Source organism: Camellia sinensis, chromosome 6 (assembly GCF_055761805.1).
Source record: "Camellia sinensis isolate YWXY chromosome 6, ASM5576180v1, whole genome shotgun sequence".
NCBI classification, from domain to species: Eukaryota; Viridiplantae; Streptophyta; class Magnoliopsida; order Ericales; family Theaceae; genus Camellia; species Camellia sinensis.
This window is the reverse complement of record NC_138966.1, coordinates 60,581,620-60,608,121: the sequence shown is the minus strand read 5'-3', so window position 1 is coordinate 60,608,121 and position 26,502 is coordinate 60,581,620. Positions and strand designations below refer to the sequence as shown.

General features: G+C 36.8%; 1 protein-coding gene across 1 annotated transcript; it reads right to left on the bottom strand.

The window, feature by feature from the left end:
* On the bottom strand, positions 1 to 26,235 carry LOC114291199 (serpin-ZX). Its single transcript, XM_028235250.2, has 2 exons — positions 25,742 to 26,235; positions 1 to 1,037 (listed from the first exon to the last, which is right to left on the bottom strand). Exons 1-2 carry the CDS (start codon positions 26,129 to 26,131, stop codon positions 258 to 260), a joined length of 1,170 nt encoding a protein of 389 aa, XP_028091051.2. The 5' UTR covers positions 26,132 to 26,235; the 3' UTR covers positions 1 to 257.
* Between the last annotated feature and the right edge of the window lie 267 nt (positions 26,236 to 26,502).

The following is a 26,502-nucleotide window of genomic DNA, read 5'->3' as shown; positions in this document are numbered from 1 at the left end:
TAAATAAAATAAAAAGAGTTTGCCATAACTACGGGTAAAAGATAGAACGCAATACATCAAACAGATAAAAATACAGTTTACTGTCAACCACTGACCAAAAATTGAAAGACCAGAGAGATGTTGGCCAACCCTGCTCTACCTGGTGGGTTTTTAACATAAGCAAAATACAAACATAAAGCAGGTACTTAAAGTCACTAGACTCGTGTACATTAGGCTTCATCTCCATACACTTTTTTCAACCACTGCAGCAGGTTCAATCAACCCGCAAGGGGATTAAGCACATGGCCAATGAAAAGCACCACACTGGTCATGTCTTCTCTAATGACGAACAGAAATGGATGGTCAGCTACAAAATCTATTTTATCCGTTGACATCAAACCCCTCAGCTTTATCACACCTGCAGAAGCAGCTGCAGCTTCTGTGCCTTCTTCATTAACTTCAATGAAGGATTTATGAAAAATGCTTGAAACATATAGGTTATGACCAACAGGGGAGTCCACCATCTCGGTAAGCCCTTGACCAGAGAAAGGCAAGACCAACCCCAATCCCTTTAGAACTTTTGAAGCTTCAAACCCAAAAGAAATCTTGAATTTTGGGATCTGAAAGTCGCCCACTTCTACTGCTTGGTATGGGAGGTGGTGATCTAAGAACCCAGATTCAGAACTTACTTTCTCCATTAAAGCAGGCAATCCATCTTTTGCATCTGGGAGAAAGAAGTACATAGTAAAACGGCGCTTATCTTCACCTTGTTTGTAAGGAATCCCCAAGACTTTGAAACCGTCAAATGCACTAACAAGTTGCTTCTTCTTACTGGTCATGAAGGGCCCTTGAACTGAGGTCCCATTAAGGAGGTAGAAATCATGATCTTTTGTTTTTGATGCATCAAATTTTTCATTCCATGCTCCCTTAAAATACAGTGCATTTGCAAAGACGAGCCTGGTTGAACCATCAACTGAACCAGAAGGAAGAACTTCTTTGATAAGGCCATTGGTCTCCTTTTCAGCCCATGAATTCACTATACTGGTGACCTCAACTGCCTTCACCATGACCAACAACAAAAATAATGATATTAGCACATCTATTATCAAAACAGTCAACATGAAGCCAATAAGCATAATTAATTTATGGGTTAATTACACTTTCACCCCTGTAGGTTGACTCAAATTTCACTTTACTCCTTATGGTTTCAATTTGAACAATTTGACCCCTACATTTTAAGTCTAGTTTCAATTTCGTCTTTGCATCTAATTTGAAAGTTAAAATTAATGGTTTTAGGACACTTGTCCACTTTAAGTTTAATTTTAATTCGGTCCTTCTGTCTAAATTGAAAGTTAGAATTAACAATTTTGAGATACTCGTCAATTTTCTAAGGTATACACATAGAAAATTAATAAAAATTTAAAGGGAAGACAAAATTGAAACTAGACTTAAAATGTGGGGATCAAATTGATCTAATTAAAACTATAGGGACTGAAGTGAAATTTGGATCAAACTACAGAGATGAAAAGTGTAATTAACCCTTAATTTACATTGTGCTGGTGTATATATAATCAGTCCAACAGCCAGGGACTGTGGAGATATAATGATGCCTCTCCATTACAACTTTCATCCATCCATGGATAAAACAATTCACCGGATCATTCTTCCAAATATAACTTTAAAAAAATGGGCGACGAAAAGCATTTCACTAAAAAATCAATTCAACCCCTCTAGTTTCAATTATATCAATTTTACCCCATCGTTGGCTGCCATTTAAAATTAGACGAAATTTGCTAACGTGACACAAAACATCATTTGGAATTTCATTTCACCTCCCAAACTATCCCTTGAAAATCAATTAGAACCCTAAATATAAAAAAAATTAAATTTAAATATTTGATTGATACATTTTTATATACTAAAAAATGAGAAAAATAAATTTTAAATAGTATACATTACAAAAAAAAAAAAAATGAAAAATATAAAAAGCCTCATTTAGAATTTGTCTATTTTAGTCTCAAATTACCATGAGCTGATCTTGGAGAAACTAATTGAACTCAAAATTCATTAGCTACTCTATTTATGTGTGTACATGCGCGCACACGTGCGTAGCTAGTTTATTCCCTAGATTAATTTCAATAGGATTGATTGACCACACTTATTATGAGAGAAACATCTTCTTCTCACATTTGGGAAACTATATTGAAGGATGAAAATGAATATGCCAAGAGCTCCGCCTACAAAATTGAGATTAGTACTTATTCGATAATATCATCGATTAAATGACACTTTAACGCAAAAGTTAGCAATTACTCTCTAAAGAGTATTCAACATCACCAATACTCAAACCTTTCTTATTTAAAATTTATTTCACTTTTTTAGATGAAAAATTATTATTAAATATTTAAATTTAAATTATTATTTTTTATATTCAGCAGTCTAATTGATTTTTGAGCAATAGTTTTTTTTTTTTTGGGGGGGGGGGGGGGGGGTTTAAAATGATGTTTTAAATGAACTTTGGTGCCATGCTAGCAAGTTACGTCTAATTATAGGCGGGTAGTTGACGACATGGTGAAATTGATCAAAAATCGAATAGTTTACGTGTCAAATTGATACAATTGAAAGGATAGGAGTTGAATTGATTTTTTGAGTGATAGTTTGGGGAGCAAAATAAAATTTCCTCTTTCAAATATTTTGAAGTTTGTAGGGTTAACATTGATAACCAGGAGAACCCAGAATCTTATCTTTAAGGTTAAGCAAAAACTAGTAGATAAACTTTCAGGTAATGAATATAATGCATCAGAGCTTATCCAAAAAAAATATATATATATATATATATATAATGCTTCAGAGACCAACAGAACAACAAACTGAGATCAGATCTTATAAAATCATGCACAGTATTGACAGCAGTATTATCAAAATGACAAAATTGAACTAGCATAGGTTATTTACAATATGGAACAAAAAGGTCTTACAAATAGAGGCATACGCTAACATAAAATTGTATTTCACTTACACCTAGAGGTTATCTTTACAAGACTGATCTCTCAGGATAAATCATAACTATAGTAAACCCTAGTTTTAAAACTCTTTCCTGAGGCTCACCTCAATGCTCGCCTCGCCTTGAGACTAAGGTAAAAACGCATCAAGGTTTTGATTTTTAGAAATTACTCCCCAAAGGCTTGCGCATCACAGTTTGAGACATGCGCCTTAGGTGCGCTTTGTACGTTTTTTGTGCATAAGCATGGATTGGTTTCTTTTTCGTTTTTCTCGTTTTTACTGTTTGGTTTGGATTACTGCTTTGATCTTTAGTCATTGTATGAGGACTTCTTGTCCTCTCGTTTTCACCTTTTGTTATTAATAAAATTCTGTTGATGCTTGTTCAAAAATAAAAAAACTAACACATTTTTTCTTTTTTAATTTTGTAAATCCACTGAACACTCGTTCACTCCCTAATTAACAAACATTTAACACATAAAATTCAGTCCACTTTTACCACTTTTGTCAATTAATAGACAATTTTAGCTATCCCATTGGAGACACTCTGATAAATGATGATATTCTAGAATGCATTATACTTGGGCCTTTCCTGCAGCAATAATTGGGGGAAAATGCCATCTGTCATGAATTTTTGCTCCAAAAATTACCTAAAATGTGAGTTTTTTGCCCAGGGCCTAGAAACAAACACTTAACAGACAATCAAAGGCAATGAGATTTATATGGTTCAGCAATGCACCTACATCCATGGGTAGAAAAAGAAAAAATTCACTAAGAATAAACTCAATACAGAGATTACACACAAGAGGAGCTCACTTAGCTTACTCAACTCACATCATTCTCTAATCACTCACACCTTTTGCTTCTGCTACACCTCAGTTGCTCTCAAAACCCATCACATATACTCCCTATTTCTACAAGAAATGGAAGAGCCAAATCAAGTTCGGCCACGGACAGGAGACACCAACATTTACAGCAGCCACCCTATGACAATCTAACTCGTCTTAAACAGATTTACAAAATCTGTAGCTCACTTTCATCTTCTTCATTTGTAGCCAATCTTGACTTCCATGCTACCATTCAGATGGAGAAGCTGAGCCAACAATCAACAAATATCCACCTTTGGTGAGGATTCTCCATCTACTACACCAAAACAACCATTGAATCAAGTCACGCAAATTTGAACAAAACTCCACCTTGGCGAGAGACCCAACTAACCAACCAAACAAGTGTTTTGAAGAAAATACAATCAAATGCCAAACGAACCAAGCAAACAACTGAGATACATTGAGCCAATCACCCTCTCCACCATTGTAGGGTGATCCACATTTGCACCCCCTAAACGGATGCCTTGCAAAGCTCACTTTTGCAAATTGTCGGGGCTCCTTCACTCCTCCCTTTTGTGTACATTTGGAGAGATTAAGTCATCAAATCTTCTTTCCTAGCGCGTGCTTAGCCATGTCGGCCTCTTTGCTCGGAACTTCCTTCTGAACAGTCAGGAATTGCCCTTGCACATTTGAACCACCAACCTGTGCTTGTATGTGCTCAACCATATGCGTTACCTGCATATTCTTTCCACTCATACTTCTTGACAAACGGTTGACAATAGCTCCCTCCGTCAAAACATCCTCCACAAGTCCACACAAGTCACCAGTCATCTTTCCATGCAACATCACCTTGTCTCCTTTAAAAACCTGGAGAACTCCATTACTCGATGAGAACCTGCACCCTCTCAAATGTAGCATTCGTAAGGAAATTAGATTCTTTCTCAAACCTGGCACATGTCAGACACTGTTAATTAGAGCACCCTTCCATCCTTTATACAAAACCACAATGTCGTCATGCCAGAACATTATTCACTATGTTGTTAGCTATCCTGACAGTAATTCCACCAACATGATATGTGGAAAAATACCTCATGTTGCATGTGTGAAAAAAACAACCTAACTCTAATATCCAAACCGATTTCTCCCTACCTGAAGAGACTATGAAAGCTTCAACCTCATCATTAGAAGTGTCTGCTGCAACTTCTACCTCTGATGGACATGCCTTTGCCTTGTTTACTTGTGTTTCGGGCAATCCTTAATGATGTGATCCTCTTGATCACAATAATAGCACTTCCTTCTATAGTCAGATCTTGACTATGAATGGCTCCTCTGTTGGGATCCACTCTATCTTCCTAATGTTCTTCCTTTGACATGACTACCTTATGATGCAACCATGACATTCTTACGTGAGAATTTGCCGCTCTCCTTTGTCCGCATTGATTGATGCGATATGAACGCAGCAATCAACTCATCTAACCTGAAACTGTCCATTATGTGCATCAACGTAGTCCGGAGATATTCATAAGAAGGCAAGGAGACCAACAAGAGGATTGCCTTATTCTCCTCAATCTTCGCCCCGATGGCATCCAACTCAATTATGAGCCTATTAAACTCATCCAAATGGCTCATGATGTTCATTCCTTCAGTCATATAAAGTGCGTACAATTGCTTCTTCAAAGATAACCGATTTGTAAATGACTTGAACTTATACTAGCTTTCCAATTTTAGCCAAAGCTCTGTCGGATCTGTCTTATTGATGACTTCTCGAAGAGTGTTATTAATAACTCGATTGTGCTGTTAGTCAATTACCTCATCTCTTACCACTTGTCATCCTTTATCTTTGTTAGCTTTTCAAACTTCCTTTAAGAGCTTTTACCACACCCTCCCATGTAAGAATGTTCTTCACCCTTCGCTACCCTAGGGTGAAGTCATTGCTGCTATTGAAAGGGTTCAATATTGAAACCTATATTTTTTCGAGCCATGAGAATGTCAATCTCCACTGATTTATTTATGTTATCCTTAAAAAACCATTGAGAATTTGAAAATTCTGACCTCACAGTTGCGTCCAGAATAGTCCATTTAGATTTCGAACGAAGCTTCAATGCTGTTTCGAGGACCTTACTAAATATTCCCAAAACCTAGGAGCTAAATTGCAAATTTACACAATTTAGAGGCCAAAATGAAATTCCCAAAAAAAAACAAGAGCCAAACTACAATTTCAAAAACGTGTACTAGAATATTCTCTTTGGTGACAGAATATTCCCTCGCCAGTAACCAGAATCTGTAGGTCACTGTGTGAATTTTACGTTAGGTTTATATATATAGTAGTGTATATTGTGTATATATTCTGAGAGATTGTGTATATATATGGCAGTGTTTTTGTTTTCTTTTCATTTCTAGTCTTAGGGTTAGGATTACTTTATAATTAGATGTATTCTTTGTATTAACACAATTTGAATATACAGAAAACATTCAAAAATCTTATATGCAGAGTCGTGTCTGAAACCCTAGTTCGAAGTTCTCACTTCGATTTGAAGGTTCCCTCTGGTTCGAGGTTTTCTCCCTCTAGTTCGAAATCATCTCTGGTTTTGATCTCTGAATTCGATCAAGTTCGAGTCTTGTGGGTGACCATCGGAATCAAGTTTTCTAGGCCGAAATCGTGACATTGTTTCTCTCGCAACTTCCATCGGCTCGTTTGCCCCAACATCGCGATCCATTTACGACCCTCATGGTTTAGGTTTATCTTGTTCAACTTCTGGTTCGTGGTTGCCTTCTAGTTCATTCCTCACAACTTACCTACGGTCAATCACCTAGTTCTCACAACTCACCTGGTGTTTCGTGAATCAGCTGGTGATTGATTCTCTCTTTGGACCTCGCAACTTTGTTTCTCTCTGGTTTTGGTTCACCTCGCGACATCGCTTTCTCTCGCTGATGCTGAGTCACCTCGCGATTCTCTCTGGATCTTGATTTGATCGTGTGACCCATTTGAGATTTTTGTTTATTACGCTTCGACCCCTAGTTTGGCTATTTAGGGTTTATTACACTTGATCCCAAGGTTTTAAAAAGCGGCCGCAACCGTTACGTAACGCCGTTACGTAACGGTTTTGGTGGTTAACGCCACCCGTTACGGCCGCTTTTGCAGTGTGATTGAGATTCACAGGTGTGTTGGCCGTAGCGGCCGCTATAGCGGTTGTAACGGTGCCGTAACGGCCTGTTACGTACCGTTACGTAACGGTTCCGAACTGCTTCTTTAAAAAAAAACATAAAAAAAAAAAAAACTAAAAATAGGGAAAAGGGGATAGAGAGAGAAAAGGGAAGATGAATAATATGTTATTGATTTGTTGAAGTTGTAAGACCTATGATATTCTATTCAGCTACTATCAGTCAACCATTTTGTTTGTATGTATGTATCTATATATTATTTGAAAATCATAATAATAATGTGGTCATTATCGATTTGGCTTGATTAAAATATATATATATATATATATATTTAGACTCTTATTTATTCTCTTACTTTTGTCTTGGTTTATCTTATATATAATAATTAGTGATTGATTTTTTATAAAATATCTAGAAAACATAACACCTATAATTATATATTAATAGATATTTTACACATGTCAAGTTTTATTAGTTTATTTTATTTTTATTTACAGGTTATCTAAAAAGAGAATGAATATTCAATTGATCCAAACCCCCCCAAAAAAAATTCTTTATAATTTATTTTTTAATTTTTATATGATTATATTAGCATGTCTAATTTATTTTTTAAAAACTATTCAAGTTAAAATTTGCATATGCTTCTACAAGTATAATAATTAAAAAATAAATTTATACGTCTAACTCCAATATTTTTTTTTTACCACAAGTGTAATATGGATTTATGACATATAAAGTCATTAATTAGTAAAATAAAATGTAAAAAACTCAGTTTATAATGATTTAAAAATATGAAATATATTGAATCATACTTAAAAATTTATAAAAATTGATCAATATTTATTTTAAAACCCAATAAATATGATTATGGAAAAAAAATATGCGTATTGGTAAGTTTTTTTCAAATTGTGTGAAAAATAAAAAAATTCACGGTTCCGGTTACCGCAACCGTTACGCTACGGCCTTTACACCCCGCAACCGCAACCGCGGCACCGCCACCGTTACAGCGACCGCAACCGCTTTTCAAAACCTTGCTTGATCCCCTCAGTTTTCAAGTTATTATGATGTCTCTGGCTCCTGGTAAGTGTGCCTTCTGCTATCAACGGGGCCATTGAAAATACCACTGTCCCAAGAAGGGACGTCAGCCTGCCTCATCTTTTCAACAGTCTCAGAACCAATTCTGGGCTCCTCTTGCTGCTTATATTGCATCTGCTCTGGCTCCTGATGTTGATTTGGCTTCCTTAAGTACTCAAATTAGTCAGCTGCAGCATATATTGTCTACCTTCCAACCATTCCCATCTGCCTCCATTGTTTCCTCTCTTCATTCAGGTTTGCTTGGGTCTTCTTTAGGTATCTCTTCGTCTGTCTGGATTTTGAACTCCAGTGCTTCTCATCAGATGACTTCCCATCTCTCCTTACTTCAAAATTATACTCTCCCTCCATTTCCTATTACTGTTCATGCTGTTAATGGGTCTAGTATGTCTGTTATATATGTTGGGTTTGTCTTACAGTCTTCTGTCTACTGTTTCTATTCCGTCTGTCCTTTAAGTTCCTCAATTATCTGTCAGTATATTATCTATTAGTCAACTTGATGCCTTCGATTTTGATGTTATCTTTTCTTTTTTTATTTGTTCTGTGCAAGATCGGATGTCCAAGCAGCAGATTAGGACTGGTCGTAGAGTTGGAGACCTCTGTGTGATGGAGAGCCTACATTTGCATATGACTACCTCTCCGACTGTTTTTTCCTCTTTTCAGTTAGATTCTTTGTCAAGTCCTTTCTATTTGTGGCATTCCAGATTAGGGCATTTGTCTACTGACCGCTTATGGTCTTTAGCTCAGTCAGGTATATTGGATAAAATTTCTCCTGGTCAACTTACCAAGTGTCGGAGGTGTAAACTTGCCAAAATGATAGCCTTACCTTTCCGTAAAAATGCCTCTATATCTGATACACAGTTTTCTTTAGTTTATACTGATATCTGTGGTCCTTTTCCTATTCTCACTAAAGGGGCTCTACATACCATGTTTCATTTGTTGATAACTGCACCTGTTACACTTGGGTTTATCTTATGATTCATAAGTCTGACTTCTACCAAATATACCGTACTTTTTAGTCTATGGTCACTACATAGTTTGGGTCCACTATTAAATTGTTGCGGTTTGACTTCGGTGAGAAATACTTTAAAACTAAGTTATGTGAATATTTGGCCAATTTGGGTACCATTCACCAAACTTCCTGTACTAATACACCTGCCCAAAATGGTCGAACTAAGCGTAAATAGCATGACGGCTAGGTCTCTCCGCTCTGCCTCCGTTCCGGCTCCGTTTTGGGGTGAGGCAATTCTTACTGCTACTTTTTTCTTAACCATATGCCTACCCCCCTTCTTTCTAGTCAGTCTCCTTATGAGGCTCTGTTTTCTCAACTTCCTAATTACTCCCCCCTTCGTGTGTTTGGATCTACTTGTTTTGTCCTTTTACTCGTAAAGATACAACCAAACTTAGTGCTTGGTTTGTCCTATGTGTCTTTTTGGGTTACAGACTCACTCAGAAAGTTTATCGTTGTTATGACCTTGTTTTCTGTCGCCTTTATGTCTCCCGCCGCCATGTTGCCTCTCTTGAACATCTATCTTACTTTCAGCTTCCTCCTTTCACAACCCCAGTTTCCAAAGAAGATTTGGTTCATATTGATCCATTTCCTTCTAAGGTCCCTCCTGATGAGTACATTCCAAGGTTTTAAAAAGCGGCCGCAACCGTTACGTAACGCCGTTACGTAACGGTTTTGGTGGTTAACGCCACCCGTTACGGCCGCTTTTGCAGTGTGATTGAGATTCACAGGTGTGTTGGCCGTAGCGGCCGCTATAGCGGTCGTAACGGTGCCGTAACGGCCTGTTACGTACCGTTACGTAACGGTTCCGAACTGCTTCTTTAAAAAAAAACATAAAAAAAAAAAAACTGAAAATAGGGAAAAGGGGATAGAGAGAGAAAAGGGAAGATGAATAATATGTTATTGATTTGTTGAAGTTGTAAGACCTATGATATTCTATTCAGCTACTATCAGTCAACCATTTTGTTTGTATGTATCTATCTATATATTATTTGAAAATCATAATAATAATGTGGTCATTATCGATTTGGCTTGATTAAAATATATATATATATATATATATATATTTAGACTCTTATTTATTCTCTTACTTTTGTCTTGGTTTATCTTATATATAATAATTAGTGATTGATTTTTTATAAAATATCTAGAAAACATAACACCTATAATTATATATTAATAGATATTTTACACATGTCAAGTTTTATTAGTTTATTTTATTTTTATTTACAGGTTATCTAAAAAGAGAATGAATATTCAACTGATCCAAACCCCCCCAAAAAAAATTCTTTATAATTTATTTTTTAATTTTTATATGATTATATTAGCATGTCTAATTTATTTTTTAAAAACTATTCAAGTTAAAATTTGCATATGCTTCTACAAGTATAATAATTAAAAAATAAATTTATACGTCTAACTCCAATATTTTTTTTTTACCATAAGTGTAATATGGACTTATGACATATAAAGTCATTAATTAGTAAAATAAAATGTAAAAAACTCAGTTTATAATGATTTAAAAATATGAAATATATTGAATCATACTTAAAAATTTATAAAAATTGATCAATATTTATTTTAAAACCCAATAAATATGATTATGGAAAAAAAATATGCGTATTGGTAAGTTTTTTTCAAATTGTGTGAAAAATAAAAAAATTCACGGTTCCGGTTACCACAACCGTTACGCTACGGCCTTTACACCCCGCAACCGCAACTGCGGCACCGCCACCGTTACAGCGACCGCAACCGCTTTTCAAAACCTTGGTACATTCCCTCTTCTCCTTGTACCATCCCTCCTAATGAGTCGCTCTCCACTGACTCCCATGAGTCTGTTCCCTCCTCTCCATCATATTGTATGTTTTTGTTTGCTATTCTCTTTTTCAGAACCCCAGTCTTACAAGAAGGCCTGTCAGGATCCTCGTTGGATTCAAGCTATAGAGAATGAGTTGTCTGCTCTACAGAAAACTAGTACTTGGGAATTAGTTCCTTTGCCTGCTAGTAAGAATCTGGTTGGTTGCAAATGGGTCTAAAAAGTCAAGACTCATTCTGATCGTTCTCTTGAGCACTACAAGGCTCGCTTGGTTGCCAAGGGTTTTTCACAAGAGTATGGTATTGATTATGAGGAGACCTTTGTTGCCAAGATGACTATTGTCCGTACTTTGATATCTGTCGTTGTTATACATCATTGGCCTCTTTATCAGATGGATGTTAAAAATGTTTTTCTTAACGGTCATCTTGTTGAGGAACTTTACATACGTCCTCCCTTTGGCCTTTATTATTATTCCTCTGGACAGGCGTGTTGTCTTTGGCGTGCTCTGTATAGTCTGAAGCAATCTCCTCGTGTTTAGTATGATCGCTTCAGACTACTATTACTGAGCTTGGATTTCATCCATCTGCCTAGGACTCTGCTTGTTGGTTTTGTTGCCTTATTACTGTATGTGGATAATATGATTATTATTGGTTCTGATTCTTCTGCTCTCTCTGAGGTCAAGTAGCATCTCTTTTGCACCTTCGAAATGAAGGATTTGGGCCCATTGCGGTACTTTCTTGGTATTAAGGTGACTTCTTCTCTCAAGGGCTACTTTCTGTCTCAAGCCAAGTATGCTAATGAAGTTATTCACCATACTGGTCATACTGACACTAAGATTGATGATACCCCCATTGAGCTTAATGTGAAACTTAATATTACTGATGGTGTTCCTCTACCTGATGCTACTTTATATTGAGAGCTCGTGGATTGCTTAGTCTATCTGACGGTTACTCGCCCTGATCTGACCTATGTTATTTATGTGGTTAGTCAATTCATTTTTGCTTCTCGTTCTACACATTACGCTGCTTTGGTTCGGATTCTTCGCTATCTTCGCAATACTATCTTCCAAGGATTGTTGTTATCCTCTACTTCTTTGGCTTTAGTAGCCTATATTGATGCTGATTGGGCTAGTGATATTACAGATCGTAAGTCCACTTCTGGTTTCTGTATGTTTCTTGGTGATTCCTTGCTTTATTGGAAAAGCAAGAAACAAACTGTTGTTGTCCGTTCTACTGCCAAAGCTGAATACCGTGCTATGGCTCATTCTACTACTAAAATTGTCTGGCCTCGTTTTCTCTCTGACTTGGGCATCCCTCAGTCTTCTCCGACCTCCCTTTATTGTGATAACCATAATGCTATTCAGATTGCCCATAACACTGTATTCATTAGCGGACAAAGCACATTGAGATTGATTGTCACTTTGTCTGTCAGCATCTGCAGTATGGCTTTATCTCACTTCCCTTCGTCTCTTCAGCTTTGCAACTTGCTAACTTCTTTACCAAGACTCACACCACTGCTCGGCTTTAGTTTTTTCTTGGCAAACTCTCAGTATTTTCTACTAAAACACCTTGAGTTTGAGCGGGGGTGTGAGAATATTAGGTTAGGTTTATATATATGGTAATGTATATTGTATATATATTCTGAGAGATTGTGTATGTATATGGCAGTGTTTTCTGTTTTCTTTTCCATTTTAGTCTTAGGGTTATAGGATTACTATATAATCAGATGTATTCTTTGTATTACAACACAATTTGAATATACATAAAATATTTAGAAATCTTACAATCTCGCTGGATAAGATTCTTGTGGCGTGTGGGTCAAGTGTTGACCGCTCTCGGCAACTTTGACTGGAAGGTGTGATTCACCTCGGCGTCCGTTTGAGCTGTGATTTTTAAGCCTTTGAACTCACGTCAATGAGACACACCTCTTGGTATGCTCAAAAGTTGATTTTGAGCAACATAATTTTTGCACAATTGTGAAAAATCACACAGAATCGTGGTTTGATACTAGTTTGTTTTGCCCAAGGCCCAGAAACAAACACCAATACACAATCAAAGACAACGAGATTTACATGGTTCAGTGATGCGCCTACGTCAACGGAGAAAGAGAAAGAGACAGAGAGAGAGAAAGTTCACTAAGAACAAACTCAATAAAGAAATTACACACAAGAGGAACATCTCACTTAGTTCTATTCAACTTACATCACTCTCTCACCTTTTGCTTCTGCTACTCCTCTGCTACTCTCAAAACCCATCACACATACTCCCTATGGCAAATGCTATCAAGTGCGCCACGGGCATTGTTTAATGTTGGGAAGCACGTAAAAAGTCTTTTGAAAATATGTAAAAATGTTGAAAAGTATATTAATTTAAGTAAAAGTGCATTGAATTTAGTGAAAAGTGTCTTGTATTCTTCAAATTTTTCATCTTTTACATATGCCCTAAGCGCACTTGTTAGCAAGACCCTACATAAAGTGGGAGAGCGTAAAGTTCGGCCACCAACAGAAAAAGCCAACATTTACACCAACCACCCTACAACAGTCTAGCTCGGCTAAAATAGATTTACAAAATATGTATCACTTTCATTCTCTTCATTTGCAACCAATCTTGACTTTCATACTACCATTCAAATGGAGAAGCTAAACCAACAATCACCTCTACTTCTACGAATTCTCTCAACTTCGCCATCTTTGTTTCTGTGCAAGTTGTGAAATCTGACTTCATTTTCCTCCACTCAACTGTTGATTGAAACGTTGGTTGCTTCTTGTAGGCTTCCGGAAACATTAACCTTGTTGCGATGGTGTAAAATACCTCCATCTCAAAGGCTTCTTCCCAATCTGCAATTTCAATCTTAAGTGAAAATCTAGGTTTGGTTACCCTTTCGAGCAGGTCTTCAGTATCTCATCGCGGATTTTGCTCATCTCTTTGTCCTACATTGGCATGTTAATTTCAACAAAGTAGAAGGCTCATCAATAGGCTAATCATCTTCTACCATCGGCCGGAATGCAGGAGGTTCCTCATGTCTCTATGAGAATATTTGTGACGCCCCGATTCTACACTATTGGTTGTAGGGAAGGGAGAGTCACTGCTGAGTCCTATGGTCAATTTTGATAGATCCTAACAAGTATTGACACAAGGTCTCATAAGCAACGATAAGGTGTATACCTCTGATTATATTGAATATAAATACATAACAACCACAAATATTCTTAATTGCAAAAGCTTGTTCCATTACATTACATTTACATCCCAAAAATATTAAAAGAGAAATTTTTAACTTTACTAAGGTAGCCAAAGGTCTTCGAAGGTTTCAGGCTCGTCGTCTCCAGCTATATGTTCCTCTTCGGCACCTGGCATAACACGCCGTGAGCTTTGAATGCCCAGTAAACACACACACACCCCATCCATTTTTCCCAGTCCAATACACAATCACAAATATAACAACAAGTAGTAAAGCATGATACTCAAAATAGATAAACAAAGGGTTACAGGTTAGATGTTAGTACAGAGATTTCGTCCTCCCAACCACAAGAATCGGACGCGGATTATTCGGTATGCCCCCTCTTTTGCTACTTTGTTGCAGAACTAACCTCGTATGCCTACCAACGGTTATATACCGCGTAGCGCCAACCGCAGGGCCTCAAAAGAGACGGTAATAATGGGCCTTGCCCAAATCCCTCCTCACACCAAACCACCTAGGGTCCGAATACAACCGCTCCATTCAAGGGTTCCGAAAACCGCTTGCGCAAGACTTTAACTTCCAAATAGGGAACGCATCCCAACAATCCATACATTACATATCATCATCTTTTCATTACTCAAGTGGTCGAAAACCCAATATCATCCCAATTAAGTTATCCGTTGAGTTAAATGGTTTAAATCAAGGTTAGACCAACTTAACAAGATAATAATATCTACAAAAGTATGCATCATTAAGATGAAGAAGATAAAGAACATAACCGTAACACATATAATATCATGCCAAGATACGATCATACGCTAATAAGCATTATCATGAATACTAGAGCATAAAACATCCATGTACAACAAAATTTCCAGATTCAATATCACATAAGGATTAGAATGAAAAGGGCTATTCTAGAATTTTTACCGGACTCGGCCTTTCTATGGTTCGTAGAGAATTTAATCTAGTTTCCAGAACATATTTCGGAAATGGGATAGCTTTTTTAGATTTTAAGTTATTTAGAAAACACTCCAGCGCTGTCTAGATTCGTCGGCCGTTACGAAAATTTGATTTTCTTGCAACCGTTCACTGTTTTTCAACGAAACCAATTTTAGTTGAAAGCTAACTCCTTAAAGAAGATTTTGACATAAAATAAAGGTCCAGAATAATTTTATACATTTATCTAGAAATTTTGAAAGTTGGCTGCGAAAATAGATTCTATGGCATAATACCCAAAACAAGAAGATTTGTGAGAAAAGGGACCCATTACGGGAAAATTTTCATTTCTTTTGTGATGAAAACATGCTAACTAACATATATTAAACTCAGAAAATTTGCTTGAAGGTGTGCCTTTGGAAAATTTGAGAGATTGGTATGAAAATGATAGTTTTGTACCGAAATGAGGGAAACTACAAGAGAGATAGAATCATGGCCCAGCTCTTATCATTTTTAACACAAGTAACTCATCAATAACACATCTGAAAACAGTGTCTAGAACCCTTAAGAACATGTGTTTGAAAAAGGAAAATGAAAGAGAAGGTTGTGTTGTGGCTTACTTACTAAGCTTGAACAAGATGGCTCTCTTCTCCCTTCCTCTTCCTCTCAAGATTTCTCTCTTGTTCTCCTTCCTCTCCTTTAGTCAAATGTGTGTGTGTGAGAGTGTTGCTAGTGTTTGCCATGCTAGGGAGTGGTGATATTTATAGGCAAATTTGGTGTAACATGGCATAAAAGCCCACTGGTTGGAATTGAAAGGACAAGTTAGGATTTACTTGTCATTAAAGCCAACTAGTTAGAAAATGAATGGACAGTAGTTGGAATTGAATGGACCATTATTTGGAAAATTTAATGGACCACTAGTTGGAAAATGAATGGACACTAGTTGGAATTGAATGGACCATTACTTGGAAAATTGGAAAATTGAATGGACCACTAGTTGGAATTGAATGGACAAGTTAGGATACTCCTGTTTCGATAAAAAAAATGCTAATCGACAAGATTCAAAATAATTCTAGTAACTGAGGGGCCGTAAGCAATAATTTAAACATTATTTATTTTTTTAAAAGCGAATACATTTTCAGGGACTTCACAATATTGGTTAGTATGGTGACCCCATAGTGATGTTGCAGTGTAATTAAAGGCGATAGGCGGACTGAAGCCCTAGGGCCTAGGCGCAAGATGAGATGTGGGCTTTATCGAAGCAAGGCTCATGTCAACGATAAAAATTAGATAATTTAAATTATGCAAATAATTCATGGTTCAACATAAGAAAATGTAATATTAAATATTTTAAAACATAAATACCAACAAACACCAATATTTTATTATAGACAAATAATTTAAGGTTGCACATAAACACAGTCATCTAACTCAAAAATCATAAATATTTAAAAATAGCGATGAAATTAAAGTGTCTTACAATATAAGCATAGAGAAAGATACGGAGATTAAGTAGATGAAGAAGAAGAAAAGAACGACAATTGTTAGTCTGGTCGAAGAGAAAGCTCTATCCAAACGTCTTTGTATAATGTTTATTTATGGGTTTAATCTAGTAGCAACATACTAAAAAAAAAAAAAAAAAAAGAGAGAGATTAAGTGAAATCAAGGGTTGTAATTGTAATAAACAAACATTTTTAAAGAAGCGCACAAATTGTGCGCCTTGAGACTAACCGCAAATGCGCCTTTATGGGACTTGTTTTACATCACCAGGCCTGAGATGTTCCAAAGCGCGTTGACTACGCCTTGATGAGCCTTGGGCCTAGGCGCACACATAGGCACGCCTTTAATAACCCCTAGAAGCCCCTCTTGTTGCTACACAGGCAACGGTAAAATAATACCACCATCTATGTTAGGCTCCTTGATCCAATTGTGAGGGTGGGGCAAAGTCCCAAGGTCGAAATCCCCAAAGTTTTTGTGGATTATATTGGTCATACTATAGAGTGAAGTCCTGGTCAAGATCATAAGTCCCTTTGTTGATTGTTGGCTTAGCTTCTCCATCCGAGTTGTATCATTAAAGTCGAGATTGGATGCAAATGAAGAAAATGAAGGTGGGCTATAGATTTGGTGCCCAAGCCCCGCCAAACAACCCGTTAGAGGGTGGTTGTTGTAAAGCTTGTCGATGTGGTGACCGAACTTGACTTTGGCTCTCCTATTTCATGTATAAATAGGAAGTATATGTGATGAATTTTGAGTGCAACTGAGATCTAGCAGAAGCAAAGGGTGAGAATGATTAGAGAGCAATATGAGTTGAGAAGAGCTAAGTGAGCTCCTCGTGTGTCATCTCTTTATTGAGTTATTTTTAGTGCATTTTTTTTTTCTCCCCGTGGATGTAGGCGTATTGCCAAACCACAAAAATTTTGTTGTCTTTGATTGTGTTTGTGTATTGGTTTTTGTTTATGGACCTTTGGACATGACAAACTGGTATTAGAGCAAGGTTTTGTGTGATTTTCCGAAACTGTCGAGAAATCAAGTTGCCCGAAATCAATGAGTGTAACAAAAGGTGTGTCTCGTCGATACAAGTTCAGCAGCGCAAAAATCAGCTCAAACGGACACCGGGGTGAATCACACATTCCGGTCAAAGTTGTCGAGAGTGGTCAACACTCGCCCCATGCACTACACACATCTTCTCCAGTGAGACCTATAGATTCCAATGACTGGTGAGGAAATATTCTGTCACCGGCGAGGAATATTCCAACACAAGTCTCCAAAATTGCCTTTTGGCTGCTGACTTTTGGAGAATTCCAGTTGCAGTTTAACCCCCATGTTTTGGGAATTTCAGTAAGGCCCTCATAATTGCTGACTTGTGAAACCTTGTCCTAAACTAACTAACCATTCCAGACAACCACAAGGTCAGAATTCTCAAATTCTGAAAGTTGTTTTGGGATAGGATAAATCGATGGAGATCAACATTCTCATGCTTGGAAAAAATACAAGTTTCAATATTAAACCGTTCGATGGCAGCAATGACTTCACCATATGGCAGTGAAGGTTGAAGGAAATTCTTACACAAGAGGGCATGGTAGAAGCTCTCAAATGGAAGTATGAAAAGCCGACAGAGATGAAGAATGACAAGTTGCAAGAGATGAGGGAACTGGCTAACAACATGATCCAATTACTTCTCAAAAATAACACTTTGGGAAATCATTAATGAGACAGATCCCTTTGACCAAAATAGGAAAGCAGGTATAAGTCCAAGTTTTTGACAAATCAATTCACTTTGAAGAAGCAATTGTACACATTTCATACAACCGAAGGAACAAACATGATAAGCCATTTGGGCGAGTTTAATAGGCTCGTAATGGATTTGGATGCCATCAAGGCGAAGATTGAGGAGGATAAGACAATCCTCTTGTTGGTCTCCTTACCTTCGAAGTACGAATGTCTCTAGACTACCTTGATGTACAGAAAGGACACTCTAAAGTTAGATGAGGTGATTGCTATGCTCGTATCGCACGAGTCAATGCGGACAAAGAATAGTGGTAAATTCTCACCAGAGAATGTCATGGTTGCATCGAAAGATAGACATGTCAAGAGGAAGGATATCAAGAAGACGGAGTGGATCCAAACAATTCACAGTCAAGATCTGGCAATAGAAGAAGGTGCTATTATTGTAATCAAGAAGATCACATCATTAAGGAGCCTGAAGCACAAAGTAGACAAGGCGAAGGCAAGTCCATCAGAGACAACAGTTGTAGTTGACACTTCTGATGATGAGGCCGAAGCGTTCACAGTCTCTTCAGGTAAGGAGAAAATGGTTTGGATATTAGATTCAGATTGTTCTTTTCACATGTGTGAACAGGAGATATTTTTCTACATATCAGGCTATTGCTAAAATACTATCGAGCTGCGAAGCACAGACACAGAGACATGACACAACATGAATACAACACAGATACGCCGACATGGCAATTTTCAAGACATGTAGGACACAACACATGGGGGACACACACATAATATATAATTTTATATATTTATTAGATGTCATGTATATATGAATATATCATTCTAAAACAATAAATAAATGCAATATAACACTAATTTCTATAAATTGATATTATTTTTCTTTATCATCATATTCTAAGTTATTTTGTTTAAACTTATAATTAGTTGTGTGTGTCTAATCAATGGACACGTGTTGTCCAAGTGTCCAAAGAGTATCCAAAGAGTGTTTGAGTCTAAATTCTTTTTAAAAAAATAGGACACATTTAGATGAGTGTCGAACACGTGTTGGGAAAGTATCCGACGAGTGTCGGTGTTCGACACAGACACGCCACCCTTTTAGAAGTCTCCGTGTTTCTTAGCTATCAAGATGACTAACAACATAGTGAATAAGATTGTTGGCATGGGGACAATGTAGTTCCGTATGAAGGATGGAAGCATACTCAAAATGATAAGAATCCAACATGTGCCTGGTTTGAAAAAGAATCTAATTTCCTTAGGAATGCTAGATTTGAGAGGGTGCAGGTTCTCATCTAGTAATGGAGTTCTCTAGGTTTTCAAGGGAGACTAGGTGATGCTGCATGGAAAGATGATTGGTGACTTGTACAGACTTGTGGAGGATGTTTTGACAAAGAGAACTACTATCAACTGTCAGTCAACCAGTACAAGTGAAAGGAATATGTAGGTAACATGTATGGTTGAACGAGGGAATCGGGAGTAGCAAAAGGGCACAGACAACAAACGTTTAGGTATGCAATGAAGTTGTTCAGAAGCACAAGTTGGCAGCAAGGCGACGGTACATAGCAGGTGAAGGGGTCCCACACCCCCTACTAGCCAACCAAAAAGCTTTGAAAAATAAATTATAGTAAAAGTAGAAAAATCTAAAAATTTTCGAGATATTGATTTGTGATTATATTTCAATTTTTAAACAATAAATAATAATCTCAATCAAATAATCAAAAACAAATCGACACAACGATTTAACGTGGAAAACCCACAATTGGAGTGATAAAAAATCACGGGCCAAAACCATAAAACAATCCGCTACGAAGACAAAAAGGAATTACATAGATGTACCCTCAATTTCCTAGTGAATCCACACCTGAATTGAACCGACTCCTATATGCTTCTTCCACCACCATCTTCACCTTGTAATTGTCTTGCTCAACGTTGAATGCACAACGCCGATGTCGAATCTACAACGATGAGCCACTCCGAAATCCACCAAAGCTTCAAGTCCAAGTTTCTCGGAATCTACCGAAGAACAACTTTCTCTTTTGTGAATAAACGAAAACAAACAAATCCTTGATAATGTTGATATGAAGTTCACGGATCCATTGATCACTCTTAAATCATCAAGGAAACGCTCCTAAAGCACCCTCCAATATACGACACTTTGTATTTTCTTCCTCTCTGAAAATCTGCACGACACCCACCCTTAAAACAGCAAACAGTGCACTTTATAGAAAATATGATCGCACAAACCGCTCGAGCAAAATTTTCACCGCTTGAACGGTAAAACTTTCTTCCCAGAAGTTCAAGCGTTCTGCAAAAATACTAAATGATCATTTTCTTTGCTCAAGTGCACAAATGATCGCTCGAGCGGTCAAACAACTTAGAATGCATTTTTGCTTTTTGCTTTGGGGTGTTGCCCCTCGACCCCGCCGTGGCGCTACTCCCTCAACCCCAGCGAGCTAACCGGACAGTCGATCCCAGTACTTAGTCAGTGAAGTGGTAAACATGAAAGGATTAAGATTTCAAACCCCTCGGCATAAGCACAATTCGGATTGGATTCGCATTTAAACACTCATAACCTCACTGAAACAAAACAACGAATAAAATTACAACTGAAATAAGTTTTGTCAAACGAGATTGTCAATTACAAAAATCTAACAAAAGTTTTAGTTAACCAACTGACCCCAACAAATAAAATAATAATATAAGGACCCACCACTATCACTAGAAGTCAACTTCAAGGAACCGAAAGTCCCTCTAACTTACATATTTCTTCGTGGACCACATCCATTTCTCTCTCTCGTTTGTGGCAACAAAACAAATTTCTTCAACTTCAAATTTGTTTATGTAAATCTCGGGTTTATGATTTTCAATTTGGGGAAAATAAAATTTGGGATTAATTTTGTGATTGTAAATATTTTTGTTGCTCTTTATAGAATTTTTTGTCATGGTTGTTGGTTGGAACATTGGTATGATTGCATGAACCTGATTATTGGCCAATAATATTCGTGTGAGCTTCGCTGTGAAAAATTTGTTGAATAATAAGAACAGGTATTCTTAATTAACTTCAATGTTCCATTGAATACCCTTTATGTTTGTACAATATATGTATCTATTTATATATATATATATATATATATATGAAATTGATATACTTTGTACAATTTTTTTAAATTGTTCATGCTTAGAATAAAATCTTTAAATTGTTGGTTTTAGGGACAAATTTCATTGTAAATGTTTCATTAGAATTGAATTTTTTTATTTTATTTTATTTTATTTTTAGTTTGAGTTTCTCAAAAGAAAGTCAACCGCAATACAAGAGTCATCTTTCTACTCAAGAAACTCATCGTGATAAACAAACTCGATTTGATTTAAGCATTCCTTCAGGCCCGGGACTAAGAAAAAGAATCTCAAGTTATCATCCAAATTATCAAAATGCAAGAAAAAGAGCTTATTTGCAAAATAGCCCTTGCCAGCAGTAAGCCATAACTTCCCTCAAAGAAACATTGGCGGAAAGCCTCACCGATTTATCCTTTCTTGGTTTGAAGAATATAAAACTAGTTAGGATATACTATTGAAAAAGATGTAGCCTTTTGTTTGTGGTGTTACTAGTTTAGGTCTAATGTCAATTGGCATGCTTTTATGACAGAGGGATTCTCGGTTTGAAATAGAAAAGAAAGGCTAAAATCACATGTTGTAGATCACAATAGTGCCCATAACGAAGCTTGGAAGAAGTGTGAAGCTCTAATGAATCAAAAGCAAAGTATTCAAAGTGTTTTCCATAAGCAATCTAAAAAAGATAAGAGTGCGTATCGAACTCGATTGAGTGCATCAATTTATTGTGGAAGATTTCTTTTATGTAATGGGTTACCTTTTCGTGGTCATGATGAATCTGATGATTCCATTATTAAAGTGAATTTTCTTGAGCTTCTAAAGCATATTGATGATCATAACAAATCCATCAAGGAGATTGTGTTAGGGAATACTCTAGGCAAAGAATGCTCTCCACCGTACGGTTTATCGTGAGATCCTAGATTTGGCCGCTCGGGCATTATCAACATTGATTGCAAAGGATATACAGCGGGCATGTCTCCTTGGGTCTCTGGATGCTTAGTTTTGGCTATGCTCTTCAAACCAAAAAAGATGCGTCATTCTGATATTCAAAAGGACATTACAAATACTTGTGCGAGTGAAACTACAAATGCTATCATCAAGAATCTTAATAATGATCTTTTCTCCACATTAGTTGACGAGTTTCGAGATATAATAATCAAAGAACAAATGGTCGTTGTTGTTCAATAGGTGGATAGATGTGGCAGTATTATTGAGCCATTTTTTGGTATTGTACATGTAGTTGATACTACTGCGTTATCACTCAAAGTGGGGATTGAGTTTTTACTTACAAGATATGGATTAAGTTTATCAAGAGTATGTGGGCAAGGTTATGATGGGGCTAACAATATGCAAGGTGAATTCAATGGCCTCAAGGCATTAATTTTGAGAGAGAATAAATTTGCATTTTATGTTCATTGCTTTGCTCATCAATTAACTCTTGTGGCTGTTGCTAAAAATCACATTGATGTTGCTGAAATATTTTGCTTGATTGCCAGTTTAGTGAATGTTGTAGGAGGCTCTTGTAAGAGAAGAGATATCCTTCGAGAAAAATAGGCTGCTAAGGTTGTGGAAGCATTAGACAATGGTGAACTTAAAAGTGGAAGAGGTTTGAATCAAGAAACTAGCCATAAACGAGCCCGTGATACTCATTGGGGATCACATCATGGGACAATTGCAAACATGATTTTAATGTTCCCTTTTGTGATTGATGTATTGGAATTTGTTGTAGAAGATGATCTACAATCCGACCAAAGAGTTTAGGCTTGTTCTCTTATGCAAAATGTGCAAACTTTTGAGTTTGCCTTTGGTTTACACTTGATGAAAAGGATATTGGGAATCACTAATGATTTGTCACTACCATTACAAAATCAAAAGCAAGATATTGTAAAAGCTATGACATTAGTAAGAGTGAGTGTCTAAGCAACGATTATAGATGATGAGAGATGATGGGTGGGATTTTTTAGTAACTGAAGTGTCTTCCATTTTGTAGGAAACATGATATTCAAATCCTGAACATAGATGAGATATATGTAGTTCCTAGAAGGCCACAACGCAAAGTCCCAAAACCACAAATTTACATCACTTTCGCGTTGAGCTAAACTACAGAGTTATAGATATGCAATTTCAAGAGCTTAACAATCGCTTTACTGAGGCAACTACTGAATTGCTTGTTTGTGTGGCTTGCTTGAATCCTAATGACACTTTTTCTACTTTTGACAAACAAAGGTTGATCCGTTTAATAGAGTTTTATCCATCAAATTTTTCTTCCTTAGAACTCATGAAGCTTGATGATCAACTTGTGAACTATATTTTTATTGTACGCTCAAACAATGATTTCTTAGAAGTAAAAGGAATTGTCGAGCCTGATAAGAAATTGGTGAAGAGAAAGAAGAATCTTATATAACCATTGGTATATTTGCTTGTGAAATTATCATTGCTTTTACCAGTTGCAACTGCTATTGTAGAAAGAGCTTTCTTGGCAATGAAATATTTAAAGAGTCGGGCATGTAACCGAATAGGAGATCAATTGTTAAATGATTGATTGATCACATATATAGAAAATGATGCATTTGGCACTATTGACAATGAGTTATCATGCAATGATTCCAAAAAATGGCACCTCGTCGAATGCAATTGTAGAAGTTTGTGTATTTTTTTGTTTTATGAAGATAATAGTATTTTATTAAAAGTTTATTCTACTTAAAGTTGGAGAAGCTCAAATGTTAATTAGTTCAAAAGAAATTCTCAAAAAATTTGTGGAACTTAAGCTTTTGGAGTGACCCCATCCCTATAAATTCCTGGAGTTGCCATTGGTTGGCGGTTCAAATGTGTAGGGACAATTTCTAACTATTTAGAAAGACGTTCAAAACAAAGAGGCCAACACGGCGAAGTGTGCGCCAAGAAAGAAGAGAGTTTCTTTTGCTCAAGCTTTGATGACTTATTGCAATCTCACCAAATGTACACAAAAGGGAGGAGAGAAGGAGCCACAATAGTTTGCAAAGTGAGCTTTGTAGGGCAACCTAGGCGACAGGGTGCAGGACACTCATTAGGGGGTGGGAATGTGGATTACCCCACAAGGGTAGACGGGCTGATTGCTTGGATTGACTCAATGTATCTCGAGCGTTTGCTTGGTTCGTTTGACATTGGATTGTGTTTGCTTCAAAGAACTTGTTTGGTTGGTTAGTTGGGTATCCCGCCAAGGTGGAGTTTTGTTCAAGTTTGCATGACTTTAATCAATGGTTGTTTTAGTGTAGTAGTTGGAGAATCCTTTCCAAGATGGAGATTTGTTGCTTGTTGGCTCAACTTCTCATCCAAATTGTAACATGAAAGTCAAGATTGAATGCAAATGAAGAAAATGAAGGTGAGCTGTAGATTTGGTGCCCAAGCCCGCCAAACAATCCGTTGGAGGGTGGTTGTCGTAAAGCTTGTCGGTGGCTTGCTGGTGGCCAAACTTGACTTTGGCTCCCCCATTTCATTTATAAATAGGGAGTATATGTGATGGGTTTTGAGTGCAACTGAGGTGTAGCAGAAGCAAAGGGTGAGAGAGTGATATGCGATTCATGTGAGTTGAGTAGAGCAAAGTGAGCTCCTCCTCCTATGTGTAATCTATGTATTGAGTTTATCGGTTGTTAATATTTTTGTTTTTTTGTTTTTTTTTCTCCCTATGGACATAGGTGCACTACTGAACCACGTAAATCTTGTTGTCTTTGATAGCGTGTATTGGTGGTTGTTTCTCCCTGGGCACAACACCCTTAAGAAAATTTACTTTCAGGTCAAATTTGTTTGGGCAACAGTTACATGTCAAAGCTAATGCTCTGTTCATTTATTGTTTTGGAAGGATCAGAAACTCTTATTATTTTTTGGGAAATTCTACCATACACACTCCTTCAAAGGGGTGTACCATAACCATCCCTAGTTATACCATTTTCTAAAATTCTTTCTTTTAGTTATGACCAATTTTTTTCATTAGTTATGACAACATATTAGTTTTGACAGATGAGATTTTTGGATATGCCTCTTATGGTATTTGGTTTTTTGGTTATAAGTTCCCCTTATTTTATTTTTTCTTGCAAATCCAAACTGTATTATTTTTGCAAATAATAATAAAAAAAAAATAGTCGAAAGAGGCAATCAAAGTAGGAATTACCCCCTATGCTCCTCCAAATGGTGAACACAGTCGAAGTACCAATCTTTATCCGGGTTTATCGACACTGATACTGATTCAATTAAACGTCTAGGCTTCCATATTTCACCATAGAAGCTGGTAGAATTCTAGATAGATAGCTTATTTACCAATCAATTCTAAAATTCTGCAGCTAACATTATGGTAATCTATACTATATATTATAATGATGTTGTAGGAGAGAGAGAGAGAGAGAGAGAAGTGACCTTAGTCTGAAAATCGACATGATTGGAAGCGGCCTTGTAGAGAGTGTCGACAATGTGTTTGAAAGAAGGCTTGAGAGAGAGAGATTGGTCTACCCACACCCCGTTGGCGAAGGACAACCTCGGACCACCGGTGGGTCCACCATCGGCGAAGACGAGGGAGACGAGCTGCGAAGAGAGAGAGTTGAGTTCGTCGGAGGATTTGGAGTTGAGGAAGGACAGCAACTGGTCAAGGGTTGGGGGTTTGGAGCCAGCGGTGATCAAGCTCAGGACAACGTGGATGGAGAGGGGTGAGAAGACGAGGTTCGAGTCCTTGGCCTCGCTTAGCACCACTTGCTTTGCGATGGCCAACGAGACGTCTGTTTGCTTGTTGATCAATTGTCGGAGGTCCATTTTTGTGCCACAATACTAAACGCGTTCCCCGAGAGTGCAAAGAACTTGAAGAAGAGAAGAGTGGAAATATTAATATATAGAGAGAGTCTCCAAAATGAGTCTCCAAAATTACTCAGGCCAAGTTAGGATATTAAAAAAAAAATTAAAAAGTCAAAAAATTATTTAAAAAGTTAAAAAGTTAATATTATTCATTAAAAATCAACAATTATGACTGTATAACTCTTAATTTTAATTTTTTTCTACAAACTAATTTTTATAATTTTTTATTATATATTTTTTTATAAAAAGTCTAAAAGTTAATCCAAACATTTATATATTTTTTTTTAACTTTTTAGTCTAAAAAGATAAAAAGTCCACTTATTTAGGACACT

What these genes read in the sequence shown, in the direction of transcription:
- LOC114291199 (XM_028235250.2), bottom strand. Translation starts at nt 26,131, where the DNA reads ATGGACCTCCGACAATTGATCAACAAGCAAACAGACGTCTCGTTGGCC. An exon ending in ATGTCGATTTTCAGACTAAG is followed by an intron (nt 1,038 to 25,741) that starts GTCACTTCTCTC and finishes GTCATGGTGAAG; the next exon opens with GCAGTTGAGGTCACCAGTAT.